This window comes from Rhinopithecus roxellana, chromosome 5 (assembly GCF_007565055.1).
Source record: "Rhinopithecus roxellana isolate Shanxi Qingling chromosome 5, ASM756505v1, whole genome shotgun sequence".
Lineage (NCBI taxonomy): Eukaryota > Metazoa > Chordata > Mammalia > Primates > Cercopithecidae > Rhinopithecus > Rhinopithecus roxellana.
Window position 1 is genome coordinate 150,205,782 of NC_044553.1, and position 13,917 is coordinate 150,219,698.

A 13,917-nucleotide genomic window follows, 5' to 3' on the forward strand; every position below is an offset into this window, starting at 1 on the left:
CCTCGCCATGTAGCTAAGAAAAATGAAAACACATTTCCACAGAAAAATTTTCACACAAATATTCACAGCAGCACTACTCGTAAGAGCCAAAAAGTGGCAACAGCCCAAAAGTTCATCAACTGATAAATGGATAAACAAAATGTGGTATTTATACAATGTGATATTATTTGACCATATTATGCTAGCTGAAACATATTCTAATTGAAAGAAGCCAGTCATGAACACTACATATATATGCTTCATTTACATAAAATGTTCAGAGTTAGAAAATCTATCGAAACAGAAAGATTAGTGGTTGTCTAGGGCTGGGGAGTGGAGGGGGGATTGGGAGTGACTGCTAATAGTTATAGACTCTCACTTTCATCACTTTTGGAGTGACTAAGGTATTCTGGAATTAGTAGTGATGGTTGCACAACTCTATGAACATACTAAAAACCATTTAAGTGCACATTTTAAATGAGTGAATTGTGTGGAATTATATCTTAATAAAGTTGTTGCCAAAAAAGAGGTGAAATAAAGACATTTTTAGGAGGAAAAAAACCCAGAGAATTATTTGCCAGCAGTTCTGCACTGTAAGAAATGCTAAAAGAAATTGACATCAGATGGCAACTTATATCTACAGGAAAGAATGAGGAACAGTATAAATAATAAACATGTAGGTAAAGGGTACAAATAAGTATTTCTTCTTCTTTAATTTATTTAAAAATATATGACTGTTTAAAGCAAAAAATGTAACACTATCATTGGGCTTAACACATACATAGATGTAATATTACTCAGCTACCTATTTTTAAAAAATACATCCTATAAGGAAGAGTATGCTTCTTGTTAATAACATATCACAGAATAAGATAAAATGTAATTACCAACGTTAAATTGAAGTGGAAGATGCCATTATATGTACTATTAATGATTCCCAAGCTGGGAGCCAGTCCTCCTGATGTGAACACACTTAGCATTCCTTTTGATGCAATTTCATTTTCAGTTTGGAAGAAACACTGGATTTTCTTTAGGAAAGAGCAAGAAAAAAAAAACAACAACTAATAACCACTTGCTGCAGAGACACAAGTTAGTTGATCTAAAAGTGATTAGTAATTCCAGTTTCTAGTTAGAAAAAAAAATCTATTTATAAAATTACACTTTCAGAACTCAGTAACCTATTATGCTGGCATCATAAAGGTTTCATCTTTATAATAATCTTTTCTATCATAGAAATGGTCATTATTATTACATGTAGTAAACATAGACTCAAAGCAATATGTTATCACAAATAGAAGTTCTAATTTTATTAAAATTGTTATTTTGTGTCTAAATAAAAAAGAAGCAACTGTATAAAGCAAACCTCATTTTACTGCATCTTTATTGGATATTTCCTAGTTTTGAGAAGGTATATGAAAATGTAGCCATCAGGAATGGTGAATTTTACTGAAAACTAACAAGAGACAGATACCAAGAGCTTTATTTCAATTAGTTCTCCTAGTACTTAAGATAGCTTTGCGCAAGTTCCTTATCTGAGTTTTAGTTTCCCTAATCTAAAAAATGGGGAAATACATTCATTCCAAAAACATCTATTGAGCCCTTCCTATGAATGGTGCTGGGAATGCAGATGTGAATAAAACAGACAGAACCCTTTGCCCCTGTGGAATTAACATTCTAATGGAGATTGGCAGGGAGACAAACTGGATGGAGAGATTGGTGGATGGATTGGTAGAGAATGAAGGAAAAGATAGAAAAAATGAAATGAATATAGAATACATTATAAGAACGAAGCAGGGAAGGGAGGTTGACAGTGCAGGAGTTTGGGAAGGCAGTACAATTTTTAACAGGGCTATTAGCAAAAAAAGAAACAATAGTACTTTCCTCAAATAAGATTAAATGTGTAGATTAAATGTCATAATGAATATTAAACATTTTTTTTAAAATGCCTGATACACATAGACACTTTATAAATGTTAGCTATCACTTCTAATACTACTGCTGCTAGAACTACTGTACTACAACTATCCAAAAAGTAGGTTATAATTCCCATTTTAGAAGAAGAACTGAGGGTCAGAGAGTTTAGGTAACCTGCCCCAGGACACACAGACCACAAATGGCAGAACCAAGACTGGACCCCAGCTATGAAAGTCCATTTTCTTCCGAAGCCCATTCTTTTTCCATAACATATAACAACAAATCAGAAATGCATTTTTGGCTCAGAGAGCATACACTTCTCAATAGTTGTATATGTAAAGTTTAAATACATACTTAAGCATATCAAGAGGAAATTGTGGCCTAAGTCAAAGCAGGCTTAGGAATAAATTTGTTCTCATGGAGTCTTTTTCTTTGTTTTTATTATATTTATCATAGATTTTTAGACAATCTGTGCATTTTTTATTAACGTATATTTTTGTATTTGCTGCATGATCTTGATAGCATGCTTTATTTTACTCTGTTGTGTGTGTTTTTAAAAAGTCTCCCATTCTTTGAATCAAAGGATCATATCATTCCTTACCCAAAATGACAACTTCAGTGTGGTACTTGTTATAGAAAGGCAAGACAGATTTTCAAGGTCATGTGAGGTAGCTTTCCTTCTCTAATAGGCTACATCTGTCAGACTTCAAAAGGCCAAATCAACTCCACTAAAAAGTGGAGGGAGGAGGCATCATTTTAAAAAAGAAAGAATAAAAGCAAAAACACCCAGGATACTCTATGGCTAAGTGAAGTAGTGAAGTATTTTACCTGCTCCAAGTAGACATACACTAGCAAAGACAGAAAAAATTATTATTTATATAGAATTTTCCTCCCCAAATCTGAATGTTGTAGAGGGTATTTGGAAGGAATACAGTGCTATTGGTTTTACACATGGACTTTAAAGGAACGTGAAGGGTTATAACACATGCTATCAGCGGACCTTACCAAGTTTCCTGAGAAAAGAAATAACTTGATTATTTCAGTCTCTTGAGGGAACCCTTTGCTAGAACATGCAAAGCGTTTCTCTGTATCACCTAAATAATAAAATATATATATATTAGATCACTGATAGAAGACTGTCCATAAAAAGTACCATGTTTCTAAAAATGACAAAATATTTTTAAGGAATAAGAATTATAATTGTACATTTTAAATTCACTTTAGGTAAAATTCAAAATTTCCCCCTTGTTTTTCTTTTTACACATACGCTATCAGGCATGTTTAAAAAGGGAAGGTTTGGCTGAAGCACTAATATAACTCATGCTAGACCATGACACAAAAGTTTTAGAGGTAGACAAAAACCAGTTCTTGACACTTCAGCGCCTCACCTGGAGGGTATAGAAGGATCCAGAATTGGTGACTGCAGGGAGAATTTGTGTTTTGATAGAGAGGTACTGAATGAAGATGTTGGGAGGAGGACCCCTTCTACTTATTTACCTTGTGTCTGAGGCAAGATGGTCTGATGGGCACACTAAAAAAGTAACATGTATCCCTGCAGTTTGGGGCGCAAACTCAGACTCCTACTTAGAAAATCTAGAAGGTAAGAGATGATTTGGTGGACAGAACAGGATATGGTTTGTTGAGAAAGAGATGGGTATGTTAACGATACAGACAGGAGACAGAAATACTGGGTAGAAGAGGCAAAGGCCCCATCCTCAAGCCTGGAAACCCACAGCCCTAATGAAAACAGGCATTTCTGTTTTCATGTCCAAAAGTTGCCTATCAGCCCACCACGCCCCCTATCCTATACCCATATAAATCCCAGACCCCAGGCCTCAGAGCAGACAAGTAGACAAGCAAGGAGATGAACAGAAGAGCAGAAGAATAGCAAAGAGAAGAGAAGGAGCGTCTAAATGCCAAGACGAGTTCTGCTGGGGATGGTCGGAGAGGCCCAAATCCAGGGGAAGATCATCTTCCCACACCATTCCCCTTCTAGCTCGCCATCTATCCTGCTGACAGCCACCTCAGGACATTCAATAAAACCCCTGCATTCATCCTTCAAGTCCATGCGCAAACTGATTATTCCTGGATGTCAGACAAGAACCTGGGTACCAAGAAGGCACTGAGCTGGTTAACACTTAAACGGCCCATGGACAGCAAGGCTAAGAGGGCACACTGTAACACACACCCACTTGGGCTTCAGGAGTCACAGGCTTGCTCCCACCCGTGGATGCTGCCATGGAGCCAGAGCCCAGGCATGCTCGTCCGGCTTCTGCACTTGCCCATCTGCATGGTCCCCATCCCATAAGGGGTTTGAGTGCCAGAACAGCCACACCCCTGTATGTCCTGCAAGAGGGGCCAGGGAACTCTCCCATTTCATTAAGAGTCCTGCACAACCAAAATTTACTGGGGCAAAAGATGGATGAATGCTTCCTGTGATCCAGATATAGGTCACTGGTGAAAAAATACTAACTTAGGGTCATCTAGGTTCCTGTCCTCAAAGGTCTCTCTGAGCGGCAACTGGCTGTCAGCAAAAAGTATTTGAAGGCATAGACAAAGAAATAAGTGACCAGTGGGAATGAAGAAGTTTTTGCCTTTGTTAGAAGAACTGCGGATAAGAGATTCCCGGTAATGTGAGGGAGGGGAAGGGGCTATGAAGGACTCATTCAAGTGCCCACAGATCAAGGGTCAGCTTTACACATCTGCTGGAACTTGAAAGTGCAAATGTCAGATGGTCCCCTCAGAACCAGTTAGGGCAGAACTGTGCTATTCCCTCCCACATCTCCCTCCCTTTCTACAATGCTGGAGCAGGAAGGGTCAAAACCTAAAGTTGGTGAGACAATGAAAAGGAATCTAAACACTAGGTGGAGAGAAGGGAAAGTTGATCTTAGCCTTTCTTCCTCACCTATAGGCTTCCCACCAGCACAGGCCCAGACAGGAAACAGGGAAGAAACTTCAATTATAAAATAAGAGTTAAATTTGACTTGTACATGGGCTTGGATATTTTAATTACAACAATTACAATGCAAAAGTGTTTTAAAATTTCAAATGCTCAGAGAACTGATTTTGGCTCAAGGGGAACATGTGCAGATTTGTTACAAAAGTATATTTTGTATACTAAGTTTTGGAGTACAAATGAATCTGTCTCCCAGGTAGTGAGCACAGTGCCCAACAGGTAGTTTCTCAGCCCCTCCCTGATCCATTTCTCCTGTCCCTCATATTCCCCAGAGTTTATCGTTCTAGGAGAACTGTGTGAATCATCCAATTGTAACCCAAAAAATCTTGGTTCTGGCCCAAATATTCATCCAGTGACAGAGGAAGAACCATGCCAAAGATTGGATTTAAATAGGAGGTGAAAATAAATTTAATTTATAATTGAATGCTACTCATTCTGTTTGTATAATGTAATGATTGCGATGCGCTTATTGAAATTCTATAAGTAAACATATCTTTACAAATATCACAAATATGCAAAGTATACAAATATTTCTGGAGGTTATAATGTTAAACAGTTTTCAAAGTACTTTCAACTTACACAATCACTTTGTCCATACTTGACAATGCTATCAGACCCATTTTTTAAAGCTATAATTTGATTGTGAAGTCCAAATCACTTCTCTGTTTAAAAATCTTCACTGACACACCCTTACCTCATGAATTAAACTCCTTAAATGGTGAGAGGCTAAACAGAAGGAAACTAACTCCTTTGAATAACATACTTTGAGCCATTAAAGCTCAAATGGGTTGAGCTGGATTTAGATGTTATTTTATGAAATTCCCACAATACCTTGGGCCATATATATTACTGTCTCCTCTTTAAAGAAGAGGATATCAAGCTCAAAGTTCATATAACTAACAACAGTGGGCCAGACTGGAACCAAGTTGTTTCTGGCTCTAAGGGCCATCCTCTCTTTATCCCCCTACACACTCTTTCAATAGTTAAATCCATTTTGTCAGTCTCCCCTGCACACAACCTCATCCATCACCTCTGAAATGCATGGGGTTCTCTCTACTTCCATTCTCTGCCTCAAATTTTAATACATTTTAAGATCCAGTTCAAATAGAAATTGTTTTTGTTTGTTTGTTTGTTTGATATAGGGTCTTGCTCTGTCACACAGGCTGGAGTGTAGTGGAGTGGTCTTGGCTCACTGCAACTTCTGCCTCCTGGGGCTCAAGCAATCCTCCCACCTCAGCTTCCTGAGTAGCTGGGACTGCAGGTGGGCACCACCACACCTGGCTAAATTTTGTATTTTTTATAGAGAAAAGGTTTTGCCATGTTGCCCAGGCTGGTCTCCAACTTCTGGGCTCAAGGTATCCTCCTGTCTCGGCCTCCCAAAGTGCTGGGATTACAGGTGTGAGCCACTGCACCTGGCCAAAGAGTTTTTTCTAACACTCGTCTCATTGCAACTACTTGATTTGTCCTCTGCACTTTGGTATCATTTTGTGAATTATGTACTCATATCAACAGAATCTTTTGGGCTTGGATGGCAAAAACAGAGGCAGAGATACTGTGAGGAGAGATAGAGAAACAATTTCCAAGTTTTCTAACTTTCCCTCCACGGACCCCTTTGCCTAGAAATTCTCAGATTATAGAGTTTGCTAGATTCTGTTACAATAATAAAATACAGAAAATTACTCTTTTGCAAGCTTCTAAAGGAAAGATGTGCCAGAGAAGTTATATTTTCAACAGTATGTGACTTCTTTAACAAGAATCATGATATAAAGGGAAACCATACAAGTGTAACCACCAATGAAATGCCTGCTCTGACTACAATAAAAATCCACTGTGGGACAAATGTATAGAAAAAAATGCCATTTATGAATTCATTCATTGCCCTATTCACAGTTATACAACCACAACAGTCCCCCTTTTTCTGTGATTTCACTTTCCACAGTTTCAGTTACCTGTAGCCAATCATAGTCCAAAAACATAAAGTGGAAACTTTCAGAAATAAGCAATTTATAAGTTTTACATTGTGCACTGTTCTGAGTAGTGTGATAAAATCTCATGCCATTGGCCAGGTGCGCTGGCTCACGCCTGTAATCTCAGCACTTTGGGAGGCCAAGGCAGGTGAATGACGAGGGCAGGAGTTCAAGACCAGCCTGGCCAAGATGGGTGAAACCCATCTCTACTAAAAATACAAAAATTAGCCGGGCATGGTGGTGTGCATCTGTAATCCCAGGTACTCGGGAGGCTGAGGCAGAGAACTGCTTAAACCCGGAGGCGGAGGTTGCAGTGAGTCGAGATCACACCACTGTACTCCAGCCTGGGTGACAGAGTGAGACTCCATCTCAGGAAAAAAAAAAAAAAAAAAAAAAAAAAAAGTCTCATGCCATCCTCCACCATCCAACCCAGGATGTAAATTATCACTTTGTCCAGCATATCCATACTATATGCTACCTGCCTATTAGTCACTTAGCAACTACCTAGGTTATCAGATCAACTGTCCCGGTAACACAGTGCTTGTGTTCAAGTAATCTTATTTTACTCAATAAAGTCATCTCACAAGGCCTATGTCATTCACCTTACTTCATCTCATCACACAGGCATTGTATCATCTCACATCATCACAAGAAGCGTGAGCAGAGTACTAAGATATTTAGAGACAGAGAAGAAAGACCACATTCACATAACTTTTACTACAGTATATTGTTCCACTTGTTTGATTTTAATAATAGTTATTGTTAATCTCTTACTATGCCTAATTGATGAGTTAAACTTCATCATAGGTATGTATGTACAAGAAAAAACAGTATATATAGGGCTTGGTACTCTCTGCAGTTTCAGGCATCCACCGCGGGTTCCTTGCAGGTAAGAGGGACGACCTTACAGCAATGAAGTTGAAAACAAAAGCAGCAAAAGTGCTTTCCATCTCTCTCTCCCCACCACTGCTGCTTCAAGGGATGAGGGCATGCCACATCAAAATATGTCACTTTGTCACATTGATTATTTTGAGCCAAAGGTAATCAAGAAACAGCAGGTGCACCTAAAGCAGGACAAATCTCCCATGATAAAGGTACCTTCCCTGTACCTTTCTCAGAACCATAAAAGTCCTACTGACTAATTCAATCTGTGTGTTACTTTTAGAAAACTCTTTTCAACCTCAATCCACTAGCCTTATAATTCTGTTTGCATTCATACAACAATGCAACCATTCATGGAGGAAATAATTTTAAAATGTCTGTTCAAATAAAGTTTTGCAAGTATAAAATTAAACTTTAAATATTCTATGACTTTAAAGTGATAAAATACTATAACCAGAGAAAAGTCTCCATGTACACAACTTGATAACAATAGGTTCACAATGATATTAGAAGCCGCTAGACCAGAGTATAATTGACAATATTGGGGAACAGTTGGAAGATAAGATAAAGAAGAAATACTAAAAGAAATTTTTTTTTTTTACTGTAAATAAGGAAGGGACACAAATAAGAACTCCTGAGAAGGAAATAGAGAGTAAGACAGTCTGAAACTTACCTTTATTATATACTATTCCTGATGAAAATTCAAATATGTTCAAAAGCAAAACTGAAACATATATAAGTGGCAATTCCATCTGTTGGAATAAATAAGAATTATTTTCTTCAATTACTCTGAACATATTTTTGAATTCCTTTTGCTATAAACAACTACAAAGTAGTAAAGAAATAATCTCAACTTAATATTCTTAATATTTCACACTATGTGACAAAAGCAGACAACACAACAGTTGACTAAGCTCTAAATTTACTTCCTACTTGGTATTAAAGGTAAATTTATAGATATAATTATTACAAACTAGAAAAAGAAATGTGACTCAGGTTTTCCTTCAGCGTACGTAACTTTTAGAGAGGTGAGATCAATTACACAGCTATGTAAAACAGAGCCTGAATTGATGAGGACTCTGAGGATGACACAGCTGTAACTTAATCTAATATTTTGACGACATTGCTTTTGGGGAAGATAATTCACATGGTCCTGAGTATCCCTGCACATTCTCGTTGAGTGTGCCAAGAATGCAAAGCCCTGGATGCTGTTTATCTCAGGCTTGTGTTTGCAGCCATCAGTCTTGAGGGATGAGGTAAGGCATCCTGGACAACAGCAGGCTTGTTTCCATGGTGAATAGCCTAATCTCACTGTAACTCTCCTGTAATGCACTCCACTATGTGTATAAGCATCTGTTATGGACTCAATTTTCTACCCCCAAAATTCTGAAGTTGAAGTCCTAACCATCCATACCTCAGAAGGCAATCATGTTTAGATACAGGATTTTTAAAGAGGTGATGAAGTGAAAATAAAGTCATTCGGGTGGGCCCTCATCTAATAGGACTGGTATCCTCAGAGAAGAGGAAATTTGGACGTAGGGAGGGTGAAGTGAAGACACAGAGGGAAGACATTCAGAGGGAAGATGAAGTGAAGACACAGGAAGAAGACAGCCACCTATAAACTCAGGAGAGAGGCATGAACAGATCATTCCTCATGGCCCTCAGAAGGAATTAACCCTACCAACACCTTGATCTCAGATTTCTAGCTTCCAGAACTGTGAAAAAATAGATTTCTGTTGTTTAAGCCACCCAGTGTATGGCCCTTTGTTATGGCAGCCCTAGCAAACTAACATGGCATCCATGATGAATTTCACCTCTTAAGGAACTTTGGGGACAGAGGGTACTAGAGCGAGCAACGTGTGGACACTCTGACTACTGCTTTTGCTGTTAGTAATAAAGTCCTTTTACTTGGACCTAGGAGTCTTGTGTCTTTTGCCAGCATCCAAGAAAACAGGAACAGACTAACTTGCCAACTCTAAGTGGAATAGAATCTCAGATCTTTGTGCAGTTCCTGACAACTGCTGGGTAAATTAAATGTAACTGGTGTTTTTCCTTCATCAGAACTGACTTGCTTATTAAATACATTTAATTGACAGTAGAAAGCTCAAACAGTTTGATTTTTGAATTCATTCTCACTACATTAACAGGGGAGAACTGAAGGTTTTTAGTGAATTTTAAAAAATCATCTTAGAAAACAACTTGTTTTCACAAGGCAAGAGGAAACAAATAGTAGATTAAAATTCTATCAGCATGGTGCAATGCTCAAGCATATCTTTGGTGTAAGAATGAATTTAACATTACGTGGAGACATTATCACAGTTAAACTCTGAAAATAGTGCTTTTACCAGAAAAATCTTATATCACTTTGCTAAACATTGAAATTAAATGACATAACACCACTATTAGAATCTTTATGCCTCTTCATGGGTCACCTGTACAAATTCGAGAGAGTTAGTATGAAGTATGTGGTGGAAATTCTGGTTTTAATGTCAGCAAGCTTGTTCTGTAAGCTTTGCTATCTGCCATCCTGCAAGCTCAAGAATTTCTGCTACCTACTGGTTTCTTTAACTCTTTGGGGCATAGCTCTAGTCTCATTCTTCTTATTTTCCCTTCAATATTACAACGTTTCCTTATTTGATACTATCTTCTTTCAACTTTCAGCTCATGATTAAAGACATAGACTTTAGCCTAAGATGAACTCTGTCCATCGAAATATTTGATTTTTAGCAAGCTATTTAACTTCTTGGAGTTCATATTCTATTCAGTAAAATGGGGATAACAGGCACTTCACAGTGTTGTTGTGAGAATTAAATGAAAAATACCTAAAAATATCTAACAGTTATTCTACACGGAATAAGCACTTGACAGGTATTACCTCTGAATTCCATATCTCTATACACTGCAGCAACTTCATTATCCTCATCACACTTCCCTACTGACCTACTTAGCAGTTAAATTACCGCCAGTTATCATTCTTTTGCAATTATTATAAGTTTTACATAATTATTGGATACAAGTCATATATCTGGGCATTTTCTCTTCTCTGGCACCAAATAAACATTGGGAATTGCCCCATTGAAGGAACCTATCTCCTCCCCTAGTTGGTTCATTTGTAGTTACTCCATTACTATGGAATAGTGATCACACTATAAATTCATACTCTAGCAGAGTCCTTATTTTAATATTTTTTACTGTAATTACCTCTTTAGGAGATGCCCAACTAGTTATGTTTTTCTTTTTTATATTTTGTCTAAGTTTCCTTCCATATAGACTGAGTAGAAAGACCCAAAGTCAGGAGCTGAGTTTTCCCTATTGACTGGCTTAGCAACTCTAGTCACCTTTGGTAACAGCCAATCAGCAGCTACCAAGTACAGAAGCATGCTTAGAAATCTAAAGGACAGGCAGTTGGAATTTCCAACTAACTGCCTCTTTCAGAGCACCACAGGACACTCTCTTTAAAAACTGATGAGAGGTGGAGTTTCTGCAAACCTACCATCTTTAATATAACATTCATCTAGATAGGATCAGAAACCTACATATGGTTATCTATAAAATACTTCAATTATCATATGATCACTGAATGCCTGGGGAAAAACATAAATGCTAAAAGCTCATGCTAACTGCATACAATGAGGTTTAAAAGGAGGCAATCTGTCAAAGAGGAGAAGCTTCATAACTGGGTCTTGAAGGAAGAGTGGGACTTAAAAAAAATAGAGAAGGCCTTATTGACAGGTAAACAAGACAAGCAAATACACAAAGTTAGGAATGAGCTGTGGATGCACAGAGACAGTGAGACTGAATGGCATGCCAGTTTGTCCTCCGTATTCGTGTTGCGTGACTGTCCTTAATGTGGTTGTATGTGCTTACTAAGGCTGCCTTTGACTAAGTACCGAGTGAGCTGAGGTTGAACCTTTCTGTCTTACCCAGCGGCCTGACTAGTCATGAATGGTCACAGAGGCTGATACATAACTTTTTGATAATCATGGCAATAAAACCTGTTTTATACTCGGGTTGTCCTTCAGAAGTCCCTTCACATGGCCATGTAAAACCTGCTTTACCCTCATATCATGAAATATGTCTGGTGTCTGGGTTTAATCTATTCCTGGAAGAGCCCACATGAGAAATATATCTCTCTCACCCTTTCTGGTGACCTTGACCTGAAGAAGAACCTGAAATAGTGCACAAAACACAACAAAATATCTCTCCTTATAAAGACTCAGTTCCCAGAAACTCGGAGCTCTCTTTCCGTTTCCCACTAGGGAAGGTGATAAAGCTTTAATGGAAGAAGCTGTAGCTTTCAGTTACCATAGCAACACTGCTACACATTAAAAAAAAGTCTGAGCAATGCTGAGGGTACACATTGAAGGCTCTAAAAAGAATGATGAAGCAGTTGACATTTGCCTTATATTCCCCCAGCAACCCCTTAGTTTTCTTTTCCTCATTTGCCCCCATGTGATGTTTCCTCACTTATGAAAGAGTAAAGGATCTGCTTTCAGTCACAGTCACTGATGAATTACACTTTGATGTGAGTACCATGACTACTCCCACAGTAGGTGATTTATCTGTAACAGTGGAATGAAAGGGGTTCTTCTCCCTGAAAAACAAATTATGCACTAGGCTTCTGTTTAGTCAGGAGGATAGGGGGCAAGGGAATGGGCTGATTGAAAGGATGACTTTGACTTTTTTTGTAATTTTTTGCTGGCTATAACAGTGCTTATTACATGTGAAAAATAAAAACAAATACAGAGAAATTAATTACCCATAAATCAACAACCAGATATAACCACTGTGGACATCTTGACATTTCTCGAATCTGTTTCCTCTGCATTTATACGTCCTTCTTTCAGTCATTGTTATTCTGACCATTTTCTCGTGTAACTCAGGTGTTTTATTTAAGTCTTCCCAGTTGTAGATCTAAAAATAATGGTACTTAATTTACTTAAACATAAAATATTGTGCTATTTCCAGTGTCATCTTTTTTGAAAAATGTGGTAATGAATAATCCTAAACAAAATTATTTTCCTACATTTAAAAGTAGTTCCTTAGGATATGAACATGTTTAAGACTCTTGGATGTATATTAACAAATTGCTTTCCAGAAATCCAGCAGTGAAAATTAGATATAATCTGAAATAATTTGATACATTAAAAAATCTTGTTTTACATTTTTCAATATTGGTGCAACTGAACACTTAAAAATATGCTTGTTTGACATTTTTTCTTCTATAAATTATCCGGGCATGTTGTTACCATTTTCTACTGGTAATTTAGTGTTTTACTTGTGAAATGGTAAAATAACCCCTTGCAATATTTAACGTAAATATTTAACTCAATTTGTCATTTAACAATTTTATTTATACATTTTTCTCATCTTTATTTATTTATTTATTTATTTGAAATGAAGTCTTGTCTCTGTCATCCAGGCCGGAGTGCAATGACGCAATCTCAGCTCACCCCAACCTCCGCCTCTCGGGTGCAAGTGATTCTCATGCCTCAGCCTCCTGAGTAGCTGGGACTACAGGCGTGCGCCACCACACCCGGCTAATTTTTGTATTTTTAGTAAAGACAGGGTTTCTCCATGTTGGCCAGGCTGGTCGTGAACTCCTGACCTCAGGTAATCTGAATGCTTCGGCCTCCCAAAATGCTGGGATTATAGGCGTGAGCCACCGTGCCCCGCCTTCTTATCCTTTTTATGTGAGAAATTTTAAACACTCAAAAAGTTCAAAGACTAAGATAACGAGGATGTTTCAGTCATCCAAGATTAACATCACCCCCAGTTTTTAAGACCTTTTTATTATGGGATGTGCCAAACATTGGGGGAAAAGTAGAATTACATATTATATGTATTATATTATAGTACAATACAAAATAGAATACTATTGTCTTCTATTTTGTATAATTGCCTACCTTTGGTTTTGTTTCATCTATACTCTCTTTCACTCACGTCCTCCTCCAGTATTATTTTGTTTTTTGGTTGTCGTTGTTTTTTGAGGCAGTGTTGCTCTGTCACCCAGGCTGGAATGCAGTGGTCTGATCCCGGCTCACTGAAACCATCCGCCTCCTAAATTCAAGAGATTCTCTTGCCTCTGCCTCCCGAGTAACTGGGATTACAGGTATGTGCCACCACATCCAGCTAATTTTTAGTAAAGATGGAGTTTCTCCATGTTGGTCAGGCTGGTCTCAAACTCCTGACCTCAAGTGATCCATCTGCCTTGACCTC

At 37.9% G+C, this 13,917-nt stretch overlaps 1 protein-coding gene across 1 annotated transcript in view; it reads right to left on the reverse strand.

The window, feature by feature from the left end:
- The window catches only part of CATSPERB (cation channel sperm associated auxiliary subunit beta), a 151,576-nt gene extending 138,971 nt beyond the window's left edge, over window positions 1-12,605 (reverse strand). Inside the window, exons 1-4 of the mRNA XM_010358596.2 lie at window positions 12,458-12,605; window positions 8,372-8,450; window positions 2,899-2,987; window positions 867-1,007 (exon numbers count right to left, since the gene is read on the reverse strand). Of these exons, the coding sequence (XP_010356898.2) occupies window positions 867-1,007; window positions 2,899-2,987; window positions 8,372-8,450; window positions 12,458-12,526 (378 nt within the window). The 5' untranslated portion in view covers window positions 12,527-12,605. The remainder of the gene's footprint in view (window positions 1-866; window positions 1,008-2,898; window positions 2,988-8,371; window positions 8,451-12,457) is intronic.
- Window positions 12,606-13,917: the final 1,312 nt, after the last annotated feature.